At 42.7% G+C, this 27,301-nt stretch overlaps 1 protein-coding gene across 2 annotated transcripts; it reads right to left on the bottom strand.

Annotated features, from left to right (window-relative positions):
• Positions 1-8,805: 8,805 nt before the first annotated feature.
• pax3a (paired box 3a) lies at positions 8,806-27,097 on the bottom strand. Of its 2 annotated transcripts, none has more exons than XM_030722987.1 (9): positions 26,600-27,097; positions 25,849-26,084; positions 25,346-25,475; positions 24,993-25,136; positions 16,156-16,355; positions 15,306-15,471; positions 14,963-15,186; positions 10,646-10,906; positions 8,806-9,608 (listed from the first exon to the last, which is right to left on the bottom strand). In XM_030722987.1, the coding sequence occupies exons 1-9, from the start codon at positions 26,682-26,684 to the stop codon at positions 9,591-9,593; spliced, it is 1,464 nt and encodes a 487-aa protein (XP_030578847.1). In that variant the 5' UTR covers positions 26,685-27,097; the 3' UTR covers positions 8,806-9,590. The 2 variants fall into 2 exon arrangements, with proteins under 2 accessions (XP_030578847.1, XP_030578848.1); XM_030722988.1 differs by having other exon boundaries at positions 14,963-15,183.
• Positions 27,098-27,301: the final 204 nt, after the last annotated feature.

Genomic DNA, 27,301 nt, shown 5'->3' with positions numbered 1-27,301 from the left:
TGGACGAGATACGACTCCGCATCACCTACAGTAGGAGACTTATGAACTGCAATGCTATGATCTTCACGGAAACATGGTTAAATGGCAACATACCCGACAAGGCTATCGAGCTTGCGGGATGCTACACACTTCGGGCAGATAGAACAGCTGATGACTCTGGTAAGACCAGGGGTGGTGGACTGTGTATTTATATTAACAAGGCTTGGTGCACAAACTTTACCATTGTTGAAAGACACTGTTCAGCTAATCTCGAATTTTTCATGATCAAGTGTAGACCTTTTTATCTGCCAAGGGAGTTCGCTTCCACTATTATAACTGCAGTCTATATACCTCCGGATGCTAATGCCAAACTGGCTATAAACGAACTTTACTCAGCCATTAGCAAACAACAGACTGCCCATCCAAAGGCTGCGTTTATAGTTGCTGGAGATTTTAATCACTCAAACTTAAAGACAGCACTCCCAAAATTTTACCAGCATGTTTCCTGCAATACAAGAGGAAACAAAACCTTGGATCATGTTTATACAAATATTTCTGGAGCCTACACTGTGACCCCCCTCCCCCACCTGGGAAAGTCAGATCATCTTTCTTTGTTTCTCATTCCAAAGTACTCTCCGTTAATCAAACGGGTGAAGCCAACAGTAACAACTATCAAGGTCTGGCCAACGGAGACAGACTCTGTACTTCAGGACAGGTTTCATCACACTGACTGGAGTATGTTTGCTTCGCAGGCTACTTGTGGCTCTCATATAGATATTAATACATACACCTCCACTGTGCTGGACTATATCAGGACCAACATTGACAGTGTCACTTCACAGAAACAGATCATCACATACCCAAACCAGAAACCGTGGATGAACAAGGAAGTACGTCTTCTGCTGAAGGATCGTGACATCGCCTTTAAATCAGGTGATGCACAGGCCTATAGTATATCCAGGGCAAAACTAAGGAGGGGCATCAAAAAGGCCAAGCTCCGTTATAAGCTTAAAGTGGAAGATCATTTTTCCAACTCTGACCCCCGACGCATGTGGCAGGGCATTCAGGCCATCTGTGAGTATAAGCCCAGCAATTCCACTCTGGTTACTGCAGACGTCTCCTTCCTGAACAAGCTAAATGACTTCTATGCTCGCTTTGACAAAGACAACAGGGAGGCAGCTATCAACATCAGACCTTCTGCAGATGTCCAGCCCTTCACACTCACCTCTACAGACGTCTATGCTGCACTGAACCGGATCAACACACGCAAGGCTGCTGGCCCTGATGGCATTCCTGGGCGTGTACTGAGCGGAGCAGCTCACTGAAGTTTTTACAGACATCTTCAACCTGTCCCTCACCCAGTCAGCTGTACCAACATGCTTCAAATCCACAACGATCATACCAGTGCCGAAACATTCCAACCCAATGTGTCTAAATGATTATCGTCCCATAGCACTCACACCCATCATCATGAAGTGCTTTGAGCGACTCGTCCTGGTACGACTGAAGGACTGCCTCCCATCCACACTGGACTCTCATCAGTTTGCTTACCGAAGCAATAGGAGTACCGAGGATGCAGTCTCCATTGCGCTACATTCCGCGCTCTCACACTTGGACAACAATAATACATATGCACGAATGCTGTTTGTTGATTTCAGCTCAGCATTTAATACCATAATCCCTGCCAAGTTAGTCACAAAACTTGGAGATCTGGACATTAACCCCTCCCTCTGCCTTTGGATTAAGGACTTTCTGACCAACAGGCCTCAGCATGTTAGGTCAGGCCACACCCATTCTACCATCATCTCACTTAACACAGGTGTACCACAGGGCTGTGTATTGAGTCCATTTCTCTACTCCCTCTTCACTCACGACTGCAAAACTGTTCATGAATCTAACTCCATGATCAAGTTTGCTGATGACATCACAGTGATCGGCCTCATCAGCAACAACGATGAGACATCCTACAGGGAGGAAGTGGAGCATCTGGCCATGTGGTGTGCTAACAATAACCTGCTCCTTAATACCAGTAAGACAAAGGAACTTATTGTAGATTTCAGGAAGATAAAAAGTGACAAACATGACCCCATCTACATCATGGGGATGGCTGTTGAACGTGTCGCCAGTTTCAAGTTCCTGGGAATACACATAACAGATGACCTCTCCTGGACCACAAACACTTCTAGCCTGGTCAAGAAGGCTCACCAGCGCCTCTTTTTCTTGAGGACACTAAGGAGACAACACTTGTCTTCGACCATCCTTGTGAACTTTTATCGCTGTGCAATAGAAAGTATCCTGACCAGCTGTATTACAGTCTGGTATGGAAACTGCACTGTCGCAGACCGCAAGACTCTACAGCGAGTAGTGAAAACGGCCCAGAAGATCACAGGGACTTCACTTCCATCAGTTGAGGACATCCAGACGAAGCGTTGTCTGCGGCGTGCTCGCAGTATTCTTAAAGACCCCTATCACCCTGCTCATAGACTTTTTGTCACTCTGCCCTCTGGCAGGCGCTTTAGAAGCCTACGGACCAGGACGACCAGACTGAAGAACAGCTTTTTCCCCAGAGCTGTCTCCTTACTGAACTCTGTCCACCATTAACATTCACTTACATCCTGGACATTGACTGTACCACATTTATTTACATCACTTGTTACATGGTACATCACTGTATAATTGTATATTGCATATTCTCATAGTTTTACTCATTTAGCACATTTTGTATTGAAATGCGGACATAAAAACATCCATCTCATATTGAGATTTAAATTGATAAATTCTTTCATACATATGTATAGCACCTTTATATTTTAACTGTATGTCTATAATACCTCTAATATATTCACATTAATATACTCACAAGCATATTCATTATATTCTATTACTGTTTAACTACTGCTTATTGCACTACTGGTTAGATGCTAAACTACATTTCGTTGCCTTGTATTGTACATGTGTAATGACAATAAAGTTGAATCTAATCTAATCTAATCTAATGTAATGTCCTTAAAACAAGTCAAAATAAGGCTCAGTATTGTGTTTGGCCTCCACGTGCCTGTATGACCTCCCTACAACGCCTGGGCATGCTCCTGATGAGGTGGCGGATGGTCTCCTGAGGGATCTCCTCCCAGATCTGGAGTAAAGCATCCACCAACTCCTGGACAGTCTGTGGTGCAACGAGACGATGGTGGATGGAGCGAGACATGATGTCCCAGATGTGCTCAATCGGATTCAGGTCTGGGGAACGGGCGGACCAGTCCATAGCTTCAATGCCTTCATCTTGCAGGAACTGCTGACACCCTCCAGCCACATGAGGTCTAGCATTGTCCTGCATTAGGAGGAACCCAGGGCCAACCGCACCAGCATATGGTCTCACAAGGGGTCTGAGGATCTCATCTCGGTACCTAATGGCAGTCATGCTACCTCTGGCGAGCACATGGAGGGCTGTGTGGCCCTCCAAAGAAATGCCACCCCACACCATTACTGACCCACTGCCAAACCGGTCATGCTAAAGGATGTTGCAGGCAGCACATCGCTCTCCACGGCGTCTCCAGACTCTGTCACATCTGTCACATGTGCTCGGTGTGAACCTGCTTTCATCTGTGAAGAGCAGAGGGCGCCAGTGGCAAATTTGCCAATCCTGGTGTTCTCTGGCAAATGCCAAGCATCCTGCACGGTGTTGGGCTGTGAGCACAACCCCCATCTGTGGACGTCGGGCCCTCATACCATCCTCATGGAGTCGGTTTGTAACCGTTTGTGCAGACACGTGCACATTTGTGGCCTGCTGGAGGTCATTTTGCAGGCCTCTGGCAGTGCTCCTCCTGTTCCTCCTTGCACAAAGGCGGAGGTAGCGGTCCTGCTGCTGGGTTGTTGCCCTCCTACGGCCTCCTCCACGTCTCCTGGTGTACTGGCCTGTCTCCTGGTAGCGCCTCCAGCCTCTGGACACTACACTGACAGACACAGAAAACCTTCTTGCCACAGCTCGCATTGATGTGCCATCCTGGATGAGTTGCACTACCTGAGCCACTTGTGTGGGTTGTAGAGTCCGTCTCATGCTACCACAAGTGTGAACGCACCACCAACATTCAAAAGTGACCAAAACATTAGCCAGAAAGCATAGGTACTGAGAAGTGGTCTGTGGTCCCCACCTGCAGAACCACTCCTTTATTGAGTGTGTCTTGCTAATTGCCAATAATTTCCACCTGTTGTTTATTCCATTTGCACAACAGCATGTGAAATTGATTGTCAATCAGTGTTGCTTCTGAAGTGGACAGTTTGATTTCACAGAAGTTTGATTTACCTGGAGTTATATTGTGTTGTTTAAGTGTTCCCTTTATTTTTTTGAGCAGTGTATAAATTTGGGCCATGGTGGCATATTTAAAATGCATTTTGATGTATTTGCAATTTCAGAAGCACTTTTTAGTAACAAAAACTTTTAACTGCCTTCTATGCAAGTCATGAGTTAAATAGCTTCAGTTGAATAGTGGATCTAGACTCTTCCCTTGCTGTCTTCTTCTTTTTATTGATTTATATTTTACTGAGCATCAGAAATATGAAGTGAACAGTTATTTTAGAAAATGGGAGAGAAAAAACAGCAGAAATAAAAGCTTATTTTGTTTGAGCCTCCGCTTCTGCTGTATCTTCATGTTACCACAAACTGATTTGATTATATTTGATGCAAGGGTTTTATTTCAGGAATCCTTGCTCTCGTTACTGAAGATATTTAAGATGCACGTCTGTGGAATGTTTGGAATCTTTTGTCATCTCATGGCATTGATGGATGCAAATGTAAACATCTACAAGCATTTCCCCTGTTTTATTAGTATCGCACTTCTGTGCAATTACAATCAATGACACACTGGGTTATGTTTGTCGCAGGAGAAAATATTGATGTCTCATATTAACCAGCAGATGGCAGCATATCCTCTGCATATCAGTTAATGTAATCATGTGTTGCAGAACATGTATTTGTGACATATTTCTTTCTGTCTACTTTAAAGAGTTCGACAGCCCAAAGACTGTTAGACATTTTATCCAAGTTGGAATGTTAAAAAGAAATTATATTATTAGTTTTTAAAAAGACAAAATATATATTTTTAGATGCATATTTTTCCTTCACGCACACACGTCTCCAGTGAAGGTTTAGTGACAAGATCAAATACATCAAACTGAGAAAATAAAAGTCACAATCATACACATTTCCGATTACCAGTGTGGCTACAGCTACACAGCGACTGTTTGCTGGCAGGCCACAGGGTAATAACGTGATTTAAATCCATGCATCTGTTTAGCGTGCACTGTCTGGTGAGAAGAAAAATATTTGGAGGCATGCTCCAAACATGTAGGCAGTGCTGTTTGGCTTTGTAAGCTGTGCATGTGGTGAGCCCCAGCTCTTCATGCCAGGAGGATGAGACGAAAATTTAATTATGAGGAAAAAAGGAAACAGGTCCACATGGCCTCGAGGACTGACAACCTTTTGGAGCGGATAGTTCAAATTAGACCAGCAGTGTCACTCCAGACCCACCTTCGACCCCCAAAGACTAAATTGCTGTAGGACCCAGAGGAAGTTTTTTATGTTTTTATTTTATTATCATTGTTTTTTGTTTTTTTAATATATAAATCCTGTGTGAGATGCAAATCATATTGTAGCTGTTCAGCTGCCAGTCTGCTAATTTGAAGCGTCCTCCTGTTCTGCAAAGGTAACGTTTGCGATGTGTGGCGCAAATCAGAAGCGTGTGTTCCCCCTGCACAATCCTGCCGCCCAACTGAAGTTAATTCTGCAGAGTGAGTCGTGGGTTCACGTTTCGCCACAGCTTTGTAAACTTAGATCATGTGGGGTCACGGAGAGGTTGGAGCGGCCCTGTAGCCGTGCGTCAAGTCTCCACAGATCAGTTACAATGTAATGGCAAAGGAATGTCGCTCAGTCCTGGATATTGCATGGAGCTTTGAGTCTAATTAGAACCAATTTGAGAAGTGGATATCATTTTATCTTATTCAAAAATATTGTCTGTGCTTGTTCTTTCCATAAGCATTTGCCTGGCTACTGCTGAAATTGAATATATGATTACATTTCTTTAAAAAAAAATACTTCTCTGTTTGCTCTCACAGTATTCAAAGTTTTTATGTTTTTATTTGATGAAGTAAAAATAATGCTGTAAAGAGTTCAAGCTGAATTTACAGACAATGAAATAACAGATTAACAAACGCAAGGAGTCTCAGTCGTCCACACCCTCATGGGTTCCCTGCAGTGTACCCATGTTGAAGGCCCTGCTGTTAGTGATCCTGATTGGGCCTCACAGGAGGAGATTCCGGCCTGCTATTGACCCACACTTCTCCATGTTTCCACCCATCTCTCAGATCATCAGAGGCAGCCGTCTCCTCCTGCCTGTGGAACAGCCTGCTTGTATGAGGCTCCTGATTGTCAGATGGAAGGGGGGGAAAGGGAAAAATGAATTTACTACAGGTTTTTCAAAATCACTAGCAGGTCTTGCCTGAGTAGTCTGCCCTGACATTTTTCTGGCTTGGTGACTGTCAAAACATCCCCCCACATGCATCCATACCCCTCCTTCCCCTTCTCCTTAGAAAACCTGTGGCTCACAGGCTGTTCTCCTCTTCAAAGTAAAACTTCTCTGCCATGTGGCCTTCGTTGAATGCCTGTGTTGACGGCTGCCCAGTTTTTATGAACTCCTCGTAGGGATCCTTTTTCTCGTCATCGCTGCCTATGAAGCATTTAAAAAGTGTCATGGCGAGGAAGGAGTAGAAGACCATTACAAACAGGATATAGAAGTAAGCATTGTCATAAGTCTCCCTGGAACTGGAGATGGTGGGCGCTTGACTAACATTGGAGAGAGAGCTCACTGTGGTGTTGAAAACAGTCCCATTGAATTGGTGCTCACTGATGTTTGTTCCAGTGTCCTCAAAAATCTCCTTGCATCTGCTGAGAAGAGAAAGAAGGAGGGTCCGGTTCATGTTTTTCATTTTCAAATCAAGAGCAGAGAAGAGGCTCAGCAAAAATCGTGGCAGAATCGCAATAAACCCAAAGACACAGGGAGGAAAGAGAGCTAAAGGGACAACGAGTGGCAAGTGTTAGAGGCAGTCACAAACCACTTTAGGAAAGGCATGCCATGAGCTTCCCACCCACTCTTCAAGAGACTTGATAAGGTGGGGTTTCTGAGATTAAAAAGCCCACTTCTTTCCTGTCCTTTTGCAGACACAAAGTGCAACTGCGACCTTGTTTTGCAGATGATTTTAATTTAAAAAAATTAGGTCAATTTGACCAGAAATTCATCTGAGTCTTTCCAAGAATGCCCCCCCCACCCCACCCCACCCCCTTAAAAAAAAAAAAAAAAAAAAAAAACTGTTTTCCCTATCAGTAACCTTTTTTTTTTTTCTTTATGCAGCTCATCCTCTTTGTAGTCCTTCCTTCACTTTCAGTTTTGGGGGTTGGAAGCTGCAGAGACACTTGGATTGTTGTCAGCTCCGGTCAAGTAGTCTACTCATTTCAAAGAGTGTTGGGGTCAGAGGTTAAGTTGTCTCCAGTGTGTTGCAGCTTGACTGACACTGAGCACCAAAGCAACCTCTTTGGCTTTTTCACTGGCTGTGTCTTACAAGTTGAGCACTTACAAAAAAAAAAAAAAAAAGTTGGAGAGAGTAAAGAAAACAGTGAAATGGAAACTTTCCTTGATCTCATCTCGTTCAACACGAAAACTGAGCACAAACAAATCTGAACACGTGTTACGACGCAAAGTATTGAAAACACATTAAAACACAAAACAAACATTCATGTTTTCATTGATGTACTCATCCTCATTTTAGATATACACCATGAATGGCATGGACAACTGCATAGCTGAGCCCTCAAACTCCAGAACCTTTGAAACCTTTGGAAGAGTGTACTAACTGGCTTGTTTTTTTTATTTCTTTTTAGCAGTGAGAGACAAAAGCCTTCTGAACCCACTACAGCCATATGAGTGACTAATGCAGTAGTCTGTGCTTTTAGAATTTACAGCAGCTCTGCTTTGGTCATTAAGGGGTGTGAAGGAGCCACCAGGGAGCAGGAATTTGTCCAAAAGGAGTGTTTATGAGAGGGCATATATTTATGATTTAGTGATCCAGAAGTGTGTCTTTAGAAAGCAGGTGGAAAACAAGAGAGAAAGAAAGAGAGTGTGGCCTCAAGTCCCTCCAAAGACCTTTACACCGCTTTAGATAATGTGATCTGAAATCAAAAAGAAGCCTTCAGATTTGTGTTGGTTTTTTTTTTTACTGTCTTCTTACCATCTTCAGTTTTTTTCCTGATTTCTTCTCTGTGATGGTAGTAAAATTCTGGGACCTGATTTAGTCATATATAATTATGTTACTTAAATTCAAATGTCAAACTTATAAATGTTTATGAACATAAATAAGCACAGATTGAAAATGTTTTCATGCCTAGGCTTGTAACTGTATCCCATGAATAACACAAATGCAGTATCACAACTGTCTGCTTTTATGCGTTTATTATAAATAGTAGATAGTGCTATATTATACACAAAATTTCTTCCAACAAAACAAATTCATGTAATTGTAAATGAAAACTGTAAAAAAAAAAAAAAAAAAAAAAAAAAAAAAAAAACAACAAATGAGCAAACTGTGTAAGACTTACTGGAGCACTTATAAGTGCTTTTACAGGAGGACGTACAAAAAAAGACACATAAAGACTAAATAAATAGGAAATGGAACTAATATTTGCAAGTTCCTTATAAAAACTAATTAAACACATGCAAAAGCAAAAATTAACTGTCAAATTGAATAATGTATTCACTGGCAGAGAATTTCTTTTTCTTTTCCTTTTTTTTTGGCTTAAAGACATCACAACTATATCTCTATTATTCATCGCTTGATGACGTCCCCTGATTGATCAATGCATACAACCCAAAATTAATGACCTTACAAAGAGAGAGAGCGTGTTTTTGAGGGTATAATCAGAGACATTTGATCTGTTTTAATTTACATCACATGAGGTATGACTGTATTGCACTTTCTTTGGGTTGCAGCAGATTTACAATGACTCCACTTGGCTTCAGTTCATGCGTTCTTGCTGGTTTCCCGGTGTAGTCACACTTAAACCTCCAAAGAATCATTTAATTTACAGTTCGTATCATTGCCATAACACATTTTGATGAAGACATTCTTAGACGAGCAGAAGTTCAGCCACAGAAGCACCTAGGTCTTATGAAGTCTACCTCAGCTTGCATCTCTGCCACATATTAAAAAAAAAATCAACTAAAAGGTCTTGAATGGATTTACTTCCCATATCCCCTTGAAGTATGGTGGACAAACAGCGCTCAGTTCTCGGAGCATGGCATGATGCACAAGCAAAACAAGTGTCAGGTAACAGGAGAGGCTGCGCCTTTGGTCCCAATTATTCCAGTCAACCCCCTTCATCACTGTCACTTCAAGTCCATCTCAAACCATTCGTTTCCTGCTGAAGGAGAACATCCCAATCGCTTTAGTCCCCGCACCATGTCTCGCTGTCCTGTGGAAGCTGTCAGAGGCAGCAGCAGGTGGTGGTTTTCCAGAGATGTATGTCAGAGAGCCCAAGCAAACTTCTTGTTGAAGCCATGTTGGGAGCTTCAAATAATAAAAGGCACCTGAGGGGAGCATAGATAGATGGGGTTTTTGGTTTATTGTACTTTTTTTTTTTTTTTTTTGACTTTTAACAAAAAGACTTGTGAAGGTTTACATAGTGAGAAGTGTGAAATGGAAAGTTAAATGTGAGATGGGATGTTAGTCAGGAGGGAGGGTGGGAGCAGGTGAGAATGAAATCTGGGATCCTTTGGTAAACATTGATATGAGAAGCTTTGGAATATATCTGGATATAGTTTGAACTTGGTGTGGTTAGTTACACTGACATAGCCTTAGCCTGGTTCTCTGACACTGCTTTGCTGATCAATAACAACTCTAAATCTGACCTCCAGTGGGACACATGGTTCTAATCCTGGCCTGCCAAGGGCCATAATCACCCCCTGTTAAAAAGCCTCTTACCCTGCTTTCAAGCAGATACACATGCACGCCTGCGCACACATAGACATACTTCCTTTTGCCAAACCCCCATAGCTACATATGGGTCCCTGGCTAAATTAATGACATCAAGATGTTGCCACTGATGGGCCAGTCAACATTTGGTAGGGCACTCCAGATCAGCCCCAACAGCAGACCGCACGCTCCCCTCTGGCCTGTCAAACGCGCTTTGAGACACGACTCCTTTCATTTCAGTGGTGTTCTTTGTTACACGGGGGTCATTACATGGCTAGGTGAGCTAGACTGAGGATTTGATGGGCAAGCTCATCACACGGGGGTCACGAAAGGACAGTGAGTGAAAATGTGTGCTTTGGGATAAGCTTCGGGCCACGTGGATAGTCCAATGATGGTAATGTAAACTGAGGTAACCTGGCCACAAGCATTCCCTAAACTTTAATGTAATTTCAGCACAGTGCAGGGCGATTTGAGAAGCTCACTCATCAGAGGGGTCTGTGCAATTAACATGGGTCGTGAGTTAGAAAGTCAAAACTACAGCTAAAGCAGAGGTTACAGAAGGATATAGCCTCTCTTTAAATAAACCTAAATCAGTTTGGAAGTCAGTATGAATTAGTGTTTGTGATACAGCAAACTTTAAAAAAAAATGTACCTTGCTCTGACTGTACTGTCCATACTGGTAGGAAGGGTGGTGGTCCACATAAGCTGAGGATGAGTAGGAGGGTGGGCAGTAAGACTGGGTGCTAGGCAGGGCGGACATGCTGGTCAGGCCTGGTAGAGCCTCCAGGCGCTGGGAACCATGGCAGCTAGCAGCCATACCACCATTGGGCTCAAGGCTTCCGGTCAATGGGGAAAGGGCAAAGTCACTCTGGGACTGATGAGGCACTCCACCTGGGTTCAATAGGCCCATCACCTGAAGGTAGACATGGAGGAAGAGCTGGGTGATTAGAACAGGAACTGAATTTAATTGAAGAGATTTTCTACTTATACCATGACCTTCAAAATAAAATATATTGCAAAGTGAATTTTGATAAATCCCAAGGCAATTTCATACACTCATCCACTCCACTCAGGTGGGCTGAAGTGTAGGCTCTCTCCTTTTTTTCCATTCACTGTCATAAATACATTATTATTAGCTTCCGTCACACATGTGGTTCTCTTTATTCCGAATAGGAAGTTGACAGCAGCCAAAGAGCCTTTAGCCCACTAATGGATTCTGCTATAGCTCTTATGTAATATTTCCAGAAGTACAGTACCAGTCAAAAGTTTGGACACAAACTGTAGGTTAATAAAAATATTTTTCTCTCATTCGTAGTAGTTGTAAACTTGTAGCATTTCTTAGAAATTAAACTGACAAAAAAGAAAGTGTGTTAAGAAAAAAAAAAGGTGAGAATTTGATGTTCTGAGAATATTTTAAGCAAAATAAACCAAATTAGCACCGAATTAACAGCATGCATCTATTTCACTCCTTCACTTTCCTTTATTCTCTCACTCTCTCACTTTCTCTTGCCATAAAAATCACCATGTCCTTGTGAGGGTGAAGATGTCAAAAGGTTAGGTGGGCTCGAGGGGCAGGGTGTGTTTGCGTATGTGTCTGAGACCTACATCTCCTACATGAATGCAACCGTAGGTGTTTGTGTGTGCACGTGTATGTGTATGTGTATGAAGCGTTGTCAGGAGTGTAGGGGTATCAGTGATCCACTGGGAACAGCTGCACAAAGGCTTGCGTGAGAAGCAAAGTGAAGTCATTAAAATGTCTTAAAAATGGACAAAAAGAGAGAACAAGAGTTACAGTCCATGTAGGAGGACACGAAGCCGAAGCCAAGAGCAAAGCCGAGAACCGTCTAACAAAAAGAAAAGATGAAGTATGAGTAACCCCAAGTGATTTTAAAACAAGGGCTTTCCCAACTGACAGCCGGTTGGAGCACACATGCACATGTGTTCATACAGAGGCAGCTTCGAGGGTGGCCGTGGCTCAGGTGATAGAGTGTGTAGTCCACTAATGGCTGGGTTAGTAGTTTGATCCCTAGCCTCTCGAAATGCTGGACAAGACACTGAACCCCACTTAATCCAAATGGCAGGCCAGCACTTTCCATTTCACCCTTGCTGTATGAGTGAATGAGAAACACATTGCAATGCATTTTGTTGAACCTAGTTAAGGTTAAAAGCTGAAGACTAAATTTATTATGCAGTTTGTCTGCTGAAGTCTGACCTCACGCACGTAACAACATCAATTACTGCTCTTATCTCTGACAGTTTGTGTTTGTGCAGTCTAAATATTGTTGAATACACAAGCCTCTGTATTCAAAGTCTCTCATTATTTGGATATTTTTATAATCAAATATCTTAATTTTTGTTTAATAGAATTCAATGAATAAAATTCAGTCATGCATTTAATAATTAATAAGTTTGATGTTTTAATTAATATTTGATGTATAATGGATTGCATTAGGCTTTGGATGTCTCTCTTTCTTCTGACATAAAACTGTTATGCACTTAACCTTCATCGTCTGTCTTTGACCATGTGAGCTAAAAACACTGTTTATGACATATTTCATACTCAGTCTCTGCTCTCTGTATGAAAAGCTCGGATGGACGTTCTCACAGTCAAGATCCAGTAAATTTAAAAAAAAAAAACAACAACAAAAAGATCCAGTAAGTGATTAATTTCAGATATTCCCCATGCACACACAAATTTTGGTAGACCTGATTGCAGATACTATGCACCATTCAACTGGAATTAACTCCAAAAAGTCCTCAAACTAGAGGCCTTTGTTCCCCTTGCAGATCTTAGAGTTTTATTAAATTATGTTTTTGTTGCGAGTCTTGAAATTGTTTTTAATGATTCCTTGATAGTGTTCTTGTTCCATTGTTTGTTCTTGTGGGTGTTTCTTGTTCTCAGGTCAGTTATTGTAAAATGGATTTTAGTCTCAATTAGACTGCACAATTAAATAAAGATCTTTTTTTTTCCCTTTTTACAACTTTTTTTCCCCCCTCACACGGTCCCATTGGTGTGTTTTCACAAACAAAAACATGCAGTGTACATTGGTTGTGTTAACATGCATACATAGTTTGTGTTGTATTTGCATGGGTCTGTGTGCTCAAGTGTTCATGCCCTTTCTGTCCGCAACTGAAACAGCAGCGAGTCCTGGTGGTGTGTCTGTTTTGAGGTTGTTCCGGAGATTAGGACTCAGGGGGGTGCAAATCCTGGCCGCTTGCTTCCTTGGTGAGAAAGGATTGCTTTGGTATGCACCAGATCAGCAGCGAGACACCGGAGACAGGGAAACCACTGGCCTGACTACTGCTCCCAAAGCACAGCTAACTGTTCAGACAAAAATATCTAAAGTAAACCTTATCCATATCAAAACTCCATGGTCCTCTAAGGTGACCATATCTGGAGCTGAGTGAAACCCTGAATCTTCCGAAGGATCCAATAGTCGGTAAACGAGAAATTATAGACAAATTTGGAGTTCAGATAACCTGGTAAATCCAGGGAGGATTTAATACAAATTTGACCAAGCTATGTAGCTATGTAACAAAACTGAAGAAGTAAAGTTTTCTGAGTGCAGAGAGGTCTTGAGGTATTAACTATCAATGTCATAGAATTTAATAAATTCTCATTTTCTCTGCCTTATTAAGTTAAATTCAGGAAATTAATTCTATCCTCATCTGAAATCGAGAAAAACGCATTGTAATGTACATTCAAACAGCTGCAATGAATACATAAATTAAAACAAATTAGCCAACAAAGTGAGTCATTTACATAAATTACACACCTTGTTACGAAGGGCTAGATTACTTCATTCCAATCAATTAAGACACTGGAACGTTCGGTGATTGCAATTCCAGACTGAGAAAACATTCAAGGCATGCCACCCGATTTGCAAGATGAGATGTCCGTTCAACGCAGAGCAGCCCACTAAGGTTAATGTTGAAACCATCCATCAGGCCACAACACCTTTGGCCTGTTTATTGGAGTTAAAAGTCCACTGGTGACCCTGTGAGTGCAGGAAACTCCCACAAGCATGAGCGCAGTTACAGGAAGGCTGCTACCAGCAAGCTTGCGTACCATTTACAAATTATGAGTTAGCAGACGTGGATAACCTTGAATCCATTTAAAACCAGATGTTTTAAATGTTTATGCTGTTGGCTATTTAGGGGACAAATATCTATTCTATAACTGAAGCGCATATACCAAAGTAGTCAATTATAAATTCAGCCACAATGGTGCCACCTACTGCTTTCTAACTGTGCACCTTGGGAGCCATAACAAAGCTCTCCTTCTTGTTCTTCTTCTTTTTTCTCAGTGTATACATCCTCAGGCATTCACAAAGTAAGAAACCTGCCCAAAGCTGTTTTTTATCTGTGCCTGACAGGAGTCTGAGATTCTCTCTCATGGGAATTAGGACTCAGCATGCATTGCATGTGAGCCCGCCACCCTTTGTGGCGGTTAAAAGCTCGTTTTACGCCTGTTAGTCTATCTTCTGAGCTGGTAGGGAGCCACTGATGGACACTGATGACTGTGTAATCGACCATAATTGTCTTTTCAGTTTTGATTTGTGTCATCATCCGACATCCGTACATCCTTCCTCACGTCCGGTCCTTTCTGCCCCTGCAAACACTGACTTTGCCACATTTTAAATTCATCAAACTATCCATCGGAATAAACAAAAATGAAAAGCTACCGAGTTCTTTAGCCTAACAAGGTGTCATCAGTGTCACTGCAAAGGTACCAACAAGGCCGCACAGAGAAGTGTGAGTTCTTCTGTTCATCATTATCCAAACATATGGTGCGCTTCTTGAACCGCAACGGAGAGCTGCTTCTTTTGTGTGTGTGTGGGGATAGGTTTGTGCTTACGTTTAAGATAAATCAGATGTGTTTATGCGTAAGTACATTCATGCACTGATACATTTTTGTGCGATGCCACATGTATTTCTACGTCTTTTAATAAAGGATGCATAAACAGACCTGCGGTGAGAGGCTGTTGCCGATGGTTGGATTGACAGTATTGGTGTGTCCTGTTGGGGCTACAAAGTTTTCAGAGTATCCTGAGAAGCCGTGTCGACTAGAAGACAGGCAGTATGCAGAGCTCCCATCCTGGGAACCCGCTGAGGAGCTGAGCCCACTCTGGTGCACAGAGGTGGGTGGTAGAGGCTGCGGTCGGTGGACTGTGCTGGGCTGCTCAGAAGCTGCTGGATAAATGAAGATAAAATATTTTATTTAAAATCACCTGTGTCTTATATAAATACTAACTGTTGCTATAAGAAGAAATTTGCAATATCATTACTTAAGTATGTTCAGATGTGCTCACCTTGAGCTATAGAAGTCTGAGGGTAGGGACTGTCTGACAACTGATAGGGCTGCAAACCTGGCATAGCTGATGGAGGGAAACCACCAGGGATGAGGTGGTTAAATGCCATCAGTTGATTAGCTCCTGCTTGCTTCCTCCACCGGGCTCTTCGGTTACTGAACCACACCTGAGAGAGTAACATAGACAGGTTTTTTTTTTTTTTTCCTAACCCAGTAGATTAACTTCCCTCATACAGTACTCATATGTTCTTCTCTATCTGTGAGTGCGCTTGCCATCAGGTCAGTGAATGTATATGTGCACATGTGAGGCCACTTGGTCCTATTACAGGCAACTGAACTGATGGAGAGCTTAACATTTGCAAAGTACAATGAAATGACACACATTACTGCTTTTGTGTGCTACAGCTGGTCACTGGATTTAGATAATGCTGGAGGGTTAACATGGTTGTTAAACCCTATATTAGGAAACTATCTCAAACAAGTGTCTTTTTTTGTGATAACATAGTCCTTTTTGAAGATTTTGCCAAAAATAGGAAGCTGTCTTCATGCGGTTGCAGTGAATCTACATTTTATCTGTCTGCATGTGCAGGGGCAAAGGGTCGAGGGTTGGAGGAACACGTGTCTAATAGCTGTAAGGAATGCATGGCAACATCTCAAGGCTACTTAACACCCACGTGACACACAGCCATGAAACACTGACGTATTGCTATACTGTCAAGATTCACGTCTCGAAGACTCGAAGTTTAAGGCTTGTGTGTGTGTGTGTGTGTGTGTGTGTGTGTGTGTGTGTGTGTGTGTGTGTGTGTGTGTGTGTGTGTGTGTGTGTGTGTGTGTGTGTGTGTGTGTCTAACCTGAACTCGAGCCTCCGTGAGTTTGGCCCGCTGAGCCAGCTCCTCTCGCGTATAGATGTCAGGGTAGTGTGTGCGTTCGAAGGCCCTCTCCAGCTCTTCCAGCTGCTCTGCCGTGAAGGTAGTCCGACTGCGACGCTGCTTCCTCTTCAAAGGCAGGCCTGGCTCAGAGTCCACATCGGAACCCTCATCTGAGTGACTGGCTGGGATTGTGAAACAAACTCACTGTTAATTCGATATTCAGGGGAGTCAGGCTGAAACACCGGAGTACATACTAAACTGAGGTACAATAGCAAGATCTGATACAATAGATTATGCTAAGTGCAACACATGGTGCAGAGCCACTTTAGATTGTATCCTTCTGCTCCCTTAAACTCCTCAGTGGCTCCTGAGGGGATCAAAAGCCAGAGGCTGCTTGAACATGGATTAAAGAGGACTACATCTCTCTGGGGTATCTATTCCCTGGGACACTGTGTCTCTCCCAGTCTTAGCCATGCTGTGTGCTTTGCCGATAGGGTCCCATAGTGAAAAGCAGTCAGCCTTCCGCAGGTGCTTCTTAATCTGTTTGTTCAGTTGAGGGCAGGAGAGAGCAACTGGGTAACTGGGAGACAGCCATTGGGATCTAATTCAGCAGAAGAAGGGAATCATTGAATCTTTGAGACTATAGATGACGATTTCTGAATTTTGGGGGGAGGTTACCCATCTATTAAATAATGATTAGGCTCCACAAACTAGCGTGACAGTCTGCCATTGTCCACCATTACGTGTGTGCAATCCCCCATCATTCTCAGTCATATGCACACTCACAAACATGCATCTGTTGTGCCTGAGCTATGGGCTTTCACTCAGTGAATGTAGACTGTGACAATGTGTCAAACACAAATGGAAACAAGACAGAGTTGGAATCCACTTCCAAATCCACCCCTGAGGGACCTCTTAAAGCTCATGAGGAGGGTTCACTGCACCTTTTCGACACTCAGACTATGCCGCAAACACCTCTACACTGAGGGAGATGAAATAAGGGGCTCAAAACCAGACAGACAGGTGTAAGCAACAGAAAGGCTTCAGCAGAAGACTGAAGCTTGACTGTTTCTCCCAGACATACATTCTCCCTCTGCACTCCAGATTTAAAGCTTTAATTAAAAAGTGCCAAGTCAGACATGGAGGGGGGCGCAGAGATCTCCCCTTGCCTCTGGAGTTTCTGGAGCCAAGCAGGAAATGTTTGTGCTGGTTGCCAGTGTGTGTCTGACCAGGCATTACACACGGATTTGGCCTCAGGGAATGCTGCTGTGAAAAGGACCGCCGGCACACAAGATTCTGATGCTGAGAAGAGCTCTTTATTACATTTGGACCAAGGGTGCCACACAGGCATATAGGCTCATTGGGGACTGGCTGGATGCTTCAGTATCTTGGGAAAGTGCAACTTTGAGTTCGAGATGGGTTTTTTCCAGGTAAGAATGTGACCTGAGACCCATTGGAGCACATTTTATATGCACACAACAGATGTAAAGAGAAAGTCCGAATCAAAATAAAACTTTGGTTATAAATGCAAACACACATCAACAACACAAGAAGAGTTCATCTCAAGACGAAGAAGCGAGCATAGTAACATGCAATGCCATTACCATTTTAATAATGGGGGAACGGAGAAAGAAAGAAAATAAAAGACAATGAATGACAGCAAAGAAACGAAAACATTCTTGAGGGAGGGAAGGCGAACTCATAAAACTCCTCAGAGGAGAAAGCTCCCCAGTGGCACTGTATATCATGTTAACTACAGGGTTGGGGGTGGATCTCTTCGCTTTATTTCTGTCTTTCCATCTCTTTTTCCTCCCTGTTTTTATTATTAGTAACTACTGAGAAAACACTCCGTCACAGAGTCTCACTTAATGACAAATGACAGTGTTGCTTTTGTCATCCTCTGGCGTGCTTTCTCTTTTTCTCTCTTCCTCTCTCACTCCCTGTCTTTTTATTTTTCCCCTTTTTTTTGGGGGGGGGGGGGGGGGGTGATGTGGCCAAGCCTTTGTATCTTTGCAGGGAAAAGCCTGTGGCAGGGCTCTATTGGACCGATTACCACGCTCCATCTGTAGGAGCCATCAGGGACGCCCGGGCCCGCATTCAGGGGCCTGTCACCTGCCCAGCAGGGGAGTGGAGGGGGGCTGAAGGGTAGGATGGGGGCTGTAGAGCCAGGGGCTGAGTGGGGGAATGAAGAGTGGGTGGGGCGGGGGGCACAAAGGGGTCTAGAGAAGGGCTACTGAGGGCTGTGGAGGGGCACAGCAGGGGAGCACCCCTTCATCCCCTCCCTCCATGGCCTGAGGGGCACAAAGTTGGGGGGATGGGGAGTTGAAGGGTTGACATGGTGAGGAGATGGGAGGCTGTAGGCACCTGAAGACGAAGATGGGGAAGGGGTGCTGGGTGCCAAGCTAAGGCAAATTGGGATGCTGGTTATTCTTTAGGGCCTGTCTCTTAAATCTCATCCATTCATTTCACTGCCTTCTTTTTCTGCTCTCCAGTCAGCGCATCCACATCTTTGACATTTTTTTAAACAAGGTTCTTACACTGCAGTGGATCGATTTTGAGGCATGCTGATGCAGGAGCAGGCTTGTTCCCACACATTCCCTGTAACAAAACAACAGAAGAGGATACTAACCGCACAAAAGAAGGCCTCGACCTCCTTACTTAAACACCCAAATCAAATTTTACGCTGGAGCTAAAGCACTAGGGAGCTGAAAATACTCCATCGCTGCTCACAGTTCGGCTGTAGCTCTGACAAGGATCCTAATAGAAAGATAGATTACTATCCCACAAGCGGAAATTGAGGTTGCTGAAGAATAATCCATAAAGCAGTTGTTTCAAAAGAGAATAAGATGTAGGATAATAAACTAATAACAAGCCAGTTCAGATAGCAGAACAGATATGATGGCATTTAGCACAGTTTAGCGTGTTCAACAAGTGAATTCAACAGGTTCCTTTCGCTGATGAGAAACTCGCAAGCAAAATTAAACACGTGCATTCACAAATGTGTGTATGCAGGCACATAAAATGCAAAGGGCAAGGACAGTGCTACAGACCCACCATGCAAGATAACCCAAAACATGTATCGATCGAGAGAAGAGACTGACAGGCAGGGAAGATAAACTCCAAAGGGTCACAGATGTGAACTTGAGGAATGTCCAGTTCCATTAGCTTCACCTGCCGCAGGAGTACCTCAAACAGGCCAAAAAAAACCAAGAGAGGATTTCAGCCGTTAGGAATAAAGGCTGCTCTTGTGTATTGCAGAGACTACCTCGGCCAGGGCTTGTCTTGCCAAGCATTCACCCCCACCCCACCCTCTCCCCTTTCAAGAGATGTTAATATGAAGAGACACGCACAGGCACACATAACTATGTCAGCACTCATATGTGCATATAAATTTACACACACACTTTGAAACAAGAAAAAAATGAAAAAGGTGGAAAGTGTGAGAGAGACTCAAAATAGATATTAAAGCGATGGGACAAAGTAAGAAATCAAAAGAAGAGAAAGACTCAAATAAGGAAAGACGGATGAGGAAACAGAGAGGGAAGGAGAAAGCGAAGTGGAGCATATGCGTCAGTTTATAGTCTCATCTTAATAGGGGCTGGCTAGCCCTTCCTCCAGGGGCTGTTAATAGAGAAGGTAATTGAGCTGGTGACATGTGTTCGCAACACAAAACAAAGGGCAGAAGAGACAAATGAACTAGCTATTTGCCCAAGGAAGTAGATGTGGCCCTTTCAGGCCACAGAGCATAGTGCGAGTAGGCCACTGAATAAAATAGTGGCATGCCACATAGAGCCAGAGCGAGCAGATGCACTGAGGGAAAGAATGGTTAACTGACAGCTTATGGGCTCAGCTGGGGTTAACAGTTAAGGGGAAAATGGGAGTGAGTGGGCTGCTCACTTGACTTGCTAAAGAGCCCCCAGGAACCCGCAGCTGCCTGGGAAAAAAAATGGAGGCGGGGGGGCAGAGAGAGAGAAAAAGAGTGAGAGATGATGATGTGATGGACGGAAAAAAACGGAGTGAATAAGCACAGGAGGTTGGCACTTAACGGACAAAGAAATAGCCGGCAATATGAAGTTGAAAGATGTATCTCTGTCTAATATTGGTGTGGTGACAAAAAAACACAAATGGCCCTGCACGGCTATTATGTGTGCCCAGTGTGCGGTGGTTATTATTTAGTTCCACCGCGGTGCAGTTAGGTGACAGTTTCACGGTGGCATTTCCACCCTCGGGGCACGGACAAAGCAACTGCAAAGAACCCACGCAGGGCTGCAGCAACAGGCCAGTCTGCCGCACGTTCCAGTCACACAGAGACTAACCAGCAGAGCTCCCCATCAGCTCTGCCCTGTTAGGCAAAACAGACACCCAAACCAATTACCTCATCTAGAAAAGCCAGCAGATTATTTTCAGATACAGGAAAAACATAGGGAAGTCTATGTGTTACAAAGAGAAAGTTAACCAATCACCATGGATCTCTCGGTGTAACATCCTGATACTGGTCTGTCGATTGACAGCTTTTCCCAAACATTATCGTAACCTCCTTTCCTGGGGCCTGATAGTTTTAACAGTGAAGTGACCCTAGGTTAGCCCCTGACCTTTTCACACACAGCACCGCAGCGAAGACGGCCTCGCCGCTGACCCTGCAACATAACCGCACAGACACTCGGCAGAGAGAAAAACTATCAACGCATTCCACGCCTTACTTTTTTCCCCCTTCAAATGCTTATGTTTTTTTTTTATTTAGATCATCTTTTATTGACTAACTCTTTTTTTTTCCCAAAAGGCAGGAAATACATGCAATAAACTAGAACACACGTTTCTATTTTTTTTTTTTTTTTGGATTGCTTTCTTTGTTCAGGGAGGAAAAAAGAAATTAATCAAAACAGCAACAGAGTTGTGTTGGCATGTCCATAATGTGCAATGTGCTGGATGAAACGGCTTCACAAAACCTGAGGCTAAACAAAGTTAAGTGATTGACAACACTGTCTGGCTTTACTCAATTAACTATCCCATTGTGGCTCTTCTTTGCAGAGTCCCCTCGCTCCCGACCCTTTTCTCTTCTCACTCCTTTATCCTCCCCATCACAGACTTTTGCTTGGCTAATACTTCCAAGGAAATAGAGAGCTCTTTTTCTACTGGGGCTCCTCTCCTTGACCTTCTATTGCTCATTGCTTCTCTTTCAGTCACTTCACAGTGTCTTTGGGGTTAGTGGGGAGAATGTGGAGAGTACATCAGCGCCAAGGGGCCGGCTCAGGGCAGGACCCCAGCCCATTACTTCAAAGTTGGCCCGCATTCATTAATTGTCCTTTGAATTAATATTGGAGGATCACAATGTGGGTGCCAACAGAGAAAGAGGCTTTAATGAAGCATAGAGTCTGCATTCAGTTGCAGATCAGCCAGTGTGGATTTTTTCCATTCTTTTTGGAACAGGATAGAGCCTCGAGAGTCGTGCCAACGCAAAATGTGAAAGTGCTGAGTATTTAAACTTGAGTAGAAGGGCAGAGAAAGCTCTATCTATCTATCTATCTATCTATTGATGAATTTTGGTCTGTTTCCCCAGCAGTCCAACAGGAAAAATAAGCATCATAACCACTCTCAACAAAGGAAAACACTGAGTGAGGCCCACATATAAATTTTTCCATTATCCAGCCCTGAGAGGAAAATGGAAATGTGGCTATAACAGACATTCCTCTGGTTGCACTGAGGCCTTCTGTCTTGTGTCTCTTCCAAACCCCCAGTTGCATGTTCAAGAAATCTAGAAATCTATCTCTCTGTTTACAGTTATGGGTTATTGCCATGTTGCCTGGATGCCTCTGCTCCCTGTGTGTGAGTGAAACGTATCTGTTTATGTTCTTAGATGCCTCGTGAGAGTCTAAGTTATGAAACTTGAAAATTGGATTAAACTGCTTGGACGTAGCTGGTTATGTGCAGAAGTTTGTTATTGTGATCATTTCTCCTTTGTCGGCTTTTCTGACCAATATATATTACATAAGCATTTTAGACTGCTTTAAAATATGGCACAGGCCTAAACGCAGTTCCAGACTTTCTACTCTCCTCACTCTCCAAATTTCCCCTCATTCAAAAGCCGTGCCAAAATCACAGGGAGCCAGTAACCCAGTTTATTTACACAAACAAAGTCCTACTCAGCTCCTTTGACAAAAGCAGCTAAATCTTTCATGTTTTGTCAGCACTTGATTCCTCCTGTCCCTCTGGCTATTTGCCTGCCTCTGGACAATGGAGGCAGGAGAATGGCAGCAGATTGTTGGAATGCACCTCAATGAAACCAATTATTACATGTTGACTGCGTTCACCATGGCAGATTTGAAAGAACTGAGCTCATTCATTTTGGCACCACAGGACTCTCTTTTTAAAGAAAAGTTATCCCTTTGACTGTTTGTATTTCTGAGCTTTCTTTTTTCCCCCTTCTTCTTTCTGCCTTTCACCCCCACTGCCATAAATGGATCCCGCAAGACTTGCTGCTCCTCTTTCATGACTTTGGTTACTTTAATTAATTATTTGAGGCTAAAGGCTAAAGTGCTAAGAGTATGGAGGAAAGGATGCTATCAATTAACACATGGCAAGAACAAAAACTGCTGCATAATTCAGTTTTAAACAGTGAAGATACATTGAGTTTCTTGATTTCTTCTATCTTATATATATATGTATATATATATATATATATATATATATACATACATAATTCAACTTTCTCTCAAATCCTTTCCTATAATGTTCCAGCCACAGCCATATGCCTGCCCAGTATACTTTAACCTACAACCCTTAGCAGTACTTTTCCCAGACAAATAAATCTAAATGAGTCAGCTTTGATCTGAGCACTTAAGGAAAGACAACAATAGTGGTAGAGGAGAAAGGGGCAGAGAGCAACAGGCTCTTCTCTACTACAACAATAGCCTCTACAAACACCTACTTAATCAATATTTGGCCAGAAGACACTCTCTCAGTCCCCAAATCACCCTTTTCACATTCTAATGAAGCACTATAAAAAAAAAGGGGGGGGGGGGGGGGGGGGGGGGGGCAAGTACTTCCACAAAAAGACACAAGAATGAAATTGTGTCTTTCTCGTGATTGCATGTAGGATGTCACCTATTTGGTCCAAAGGAGGAAAAAAAGGAAAGTTCTGTTTGTTTTGTTTTCACATTAAAATTTGCATCATCCTAAAATCATTCAAAATTTGTAATTTTCAAAGATATTTCTTTTCCTATTACGTTTTCTTGATGTTACTTCAAACACAATTCTTAAAGTTTAGTTTAACTAAACAATTATCTCTTCAAGTTGGACTGATTCAAGATGATAGGATTCAAGAAGAAATTATGGGTATGAAATTAGAATTTATTGATTTATCGATTTACAATCAGAGTCTAATTATTAATCTTTTTTCCCCCCTTCAGAGACGAGTTTTAGAAGTTTAACAAGCAAGCTTCCTGATCAATACTGCGGATGTGCCTCGTCTGGTAGAAGGAAGTGCCCACAGACAGTCCATTAAATGTGTGCGCCCTAGGCAGAAAGGAAAGGGGCGGACTTTGCCAGGGATGAAAGTGGAGAGAAATAAAAGGGTTTGGATTTAATCTAGTGAAGAGAAGAGTTTCCCTGCGCTCGCTGGCTGAAGGCGTCACGCTCGCTGCGCAAAGACAAAAAAGCAGCGATAAAAGCTCCGTGCGCAACAGTAACGGAACCGTTCGATTTGATCGTGGCCTGGCTTGAATTTAACACATTGCACATTACAGAAATCACGAGCCTTTTGTCAGCTGCCGAATACATTAACTTAATGTTAATTTTATTTTCTCTTAGAAGAGTGCAACGGAACAAGAGCCCAAATTTAAACGAACCTACAGGAATGGCTGAGGAAAATCTACGTTATTTAAGCTAAAACGTAAGCGTTCGTCAATAATTAACTATAGATTAAAACATGTTTCCAACAACACCAGTTTCCACTGTCGAAACCCTTTCCGGTCTTCAACAGGTCGAAAATCAACAGGTGTTTGCCTGATTCTGAGTTTGTCTTTGTCCTATTTTTTTGTCACTGGCAAACTGTAAACAGTGACGAAAACCCCCAAACTGGCACTTTTTGGAGGAGTCTATAAACCAGGTCGCACTGGGCCTTTTGGTGTCCCTGAATAATTCATCGCTCATTGCGGGTTCATAATGTCCTCTCCCGGTCTTTTGTCAGCGCAGCTTTTTTTTTTTCTTCTTCCTTTCTTTCCCTATTTTGAAAGACCCTCGCATTTTATTGTACACCACTGAGCCGCTCACTGGAGTTTGGCTTTTTTGTGCGTCATACTGAGGTGTGACTCTCAATGGACTCTCCACGCTTTCTTCATTCGCAGTGTCCGATTAAGTGTTAAAAAAAATTCTCAGGCTTGGGAGTTAGGCAAATGTTTGATTTTTAAAAAGCTATTTGCTTAACTCTGAGAAGTCTAAGCGCATGCGTGAGTACCTAGATTTTAAAGTATTCAACTTTTCAAGAAAGTCATTTCGAAATGACTGGTATTATCATTCATTCATATGATAGATAGCAAATAAAATATTATTATTATTATTATCATTATTATTATTATATAAGTAGGTCATTACATTGAACATTTTCTATATGCACACTGATGCAAACAGCCAGCAATGCACAAGCGGATTTCACCTGCCTTAAAAGCCTTGCTCACAAGTTACAAACATCAAAAACATCCATCCAAAATTAACGCAGAAAAATAAAAATAAATTAAAGCTATTCACAACCAGATCTCACTTTTCTAAGCATGATCATGGACTGAGCGCACACAGCTCAGTGAAATCACAAATGAAAAACTTACATCTGTCTCCCAGAATTCCATCGATGCTGTGTTTTGTCCGTGGCTCGTTTTCCTCCATCGCCCTTTTCACCACTTCTTCATCCTCTTCGTCATCCTCACCAGCTCCGCCGAATTTGGAGCGCATGATGCGGCTGATGGCGCTCACTGAGTCAGACGAAAAAGTTCAGTTGTGGAATGATAAAGAAAATTATTATGCCACAAAAAACTTTCAAATTAAAACATGTTCATAATCCTCTTGAACGAATATTTTTGCTTATTTGTGTTAATATGGTCTCACCACTTTAATGTAGGAATTATGAGAAAATTATTTTTCACATCGTTCCTCATTATTCTAAAATTGTAAAAGTGCCTACCTGAGGGGACGTTGTTTCTGTCGCAGATCCCATCTTTCAGTAGTTTGTCCCTGATTTCCCAGCTGAACATGCCCGGGTTTTCTCTCTTATACTCTTCGATTTTCTTGTCAACCTCTGGAGAAGCGGTTTGCTTTGGTGGGAGAAATCACATTTCAGATTCAGTAACTACATTAGATGAGGGAAAACAAGCACACAATTTGCTGAATTTAATACTAAGGGTGCAACGTGATAATAATAAAAACTGTCTTTTGCTTTAATTAAGACAGCAAGATTTTTATTTTTTTATATTACAAAAAATAATTTCTAAAAAGTCTTCAGTGTCTTAAAATCAGACCTTACGTTTTTAATAACGACTACAAGTTTACAGATTATTAAATCTGCAAGTTTAACACCACTGCAGGATTTTTGTTTCACAGTTGCAGAGAATGCGTTGCCTGAACATTTTAGTGAATACTGGTCGTTATATAATAATTAGACCGAATATTAGCGGCCCTTTCTCTCACCTTCGGCTTGCTGCCTCCGATGGCCCCCGGCCTGATCGAACCCGTCTCCTGATACCGGCAGAGAATTTTGGAGACGCAGCCGTGGGACACTCGCAGCTGACGGGAGATGACGCACGGCCGGATACCGTGATGGGCCATCTCCACTATTTTATGTCGAATGTGGTTGGGAAGAGGTCTGCCGTTTATGAAGACACCGCCGAGCTGGTTGACCCGACCCTGTCCTAACGGAGTGGAGACTATAGACAGCATGAGATTTAGTTTGCGGAATACCTGAAAACTAGAACAAGTGTCTGGCGTCTTTTCAACAAAACACTTTGTTGAACACTTTCTATATTTTAAAAAAAAAACCCTCACAGCTCTGATATAACAGGCTATAGAAGAATATAAACTGCAGTGAAAGGCATAAAAGCAAAGGCTTTGAGCTTTGGCCAGCTGGAAAGTTGTGTTATTAAATATATCGTTAATTTTCAAGGTTAAATTCAGCCACAAAAATGTAATTATGCTTAAATAGTGGTAATAAAAGTTATAGCATTGTTCATTATTATATTACAAATTTAATAGCAATCAACGTATAGCGCAGTCTGTCTTTCACTCCAATAAAACACATTTTAGTTTAACAGGCTGTTTTTAAATGTTTCAAGATGTTTAGAAGTCAAGTTTTCCACTTTTTCCTCACGTTTTTTTTTAAATAGTCTTTTAAAGTTGAAGTTTTCTTTAGATTTGCGAGCAGCAATTAGAGGTCGCCTCTTACCTTCTAGAGAGTATCCTCCTCGCGGGTAATTCTGATGGGGAGTCGGTCTCATCATCCTCGGTAAACCTCCTGCAAGTGCTGTCATGACTCCTGACTTTCTGTCAGGTAACTTCACAAGTTTAATAATAGCTGCCTCGGTCGATTTTAATCCAACAAAATGCTCCTTCTTTGTTAGTTTAGTGCAGTTCGCCCTCTTTGCGGTCGCCGGCCGTCTCTCCTACTCGTTGAGTAACAGGTTGCCTCGACAAGAGTTCAGTGAATCCCTCACAAGAGTTGTTGGTTGCTTTCCGGTGTTGAATCTGCGCTCAGGGTTGAGTATAAATCAGAGTGCTGCTTGTCCTATCACTCCTGCGGGGACTAAGGAGATGCTGTGGGAGGATGGATGGAAGTCAAACATTTTATCTGTGCTAGCTGTCCCGTCTGACTCCACCGTGCGCACGCTGATTGGTCAAAGATCCGGACGTTCAGGGCCAGGGGGAGCTGTGTGATTGGACATCAGGGGCTCTCTTGTCTTTGGGTTGACCTCACGAGGTCAGCTTGTCACGTCACAAGCTTCTGTGCGTGAAACTTCTCACAGCGACCGCAAAACTTACCAAAACAATTTCATCAAATGCGTTAAATATATTAATATTTTTGTTTTGTTTTATTTATTGCCTCTGCTGAGGTGATAATGGTACTCACTAGGCCTCAAACGAACAGTGC

This window comes from Archocentrus centrarchus, unplaced genomic scaffold (assembly GCF_007364275.1).
Source record: "Archocentrus centrarchus isolate MPI-CPG fArcCen1 unplaced genomic scaffold, fArcCen1 scaffold_137_ctg1, whole genome shotgun sequence".
NCBI lineage: Eukaryota > Metazoa > Chordata > Actinopteri > Cichliformes > Cichlidae > Archocentrus > Archocentrus centrarchus.
The sequence above is the reverse complement of the archived record's forward strand: the minus strand, read 5'-3'. Positions and strand labels throughout refer to the sequence as shown.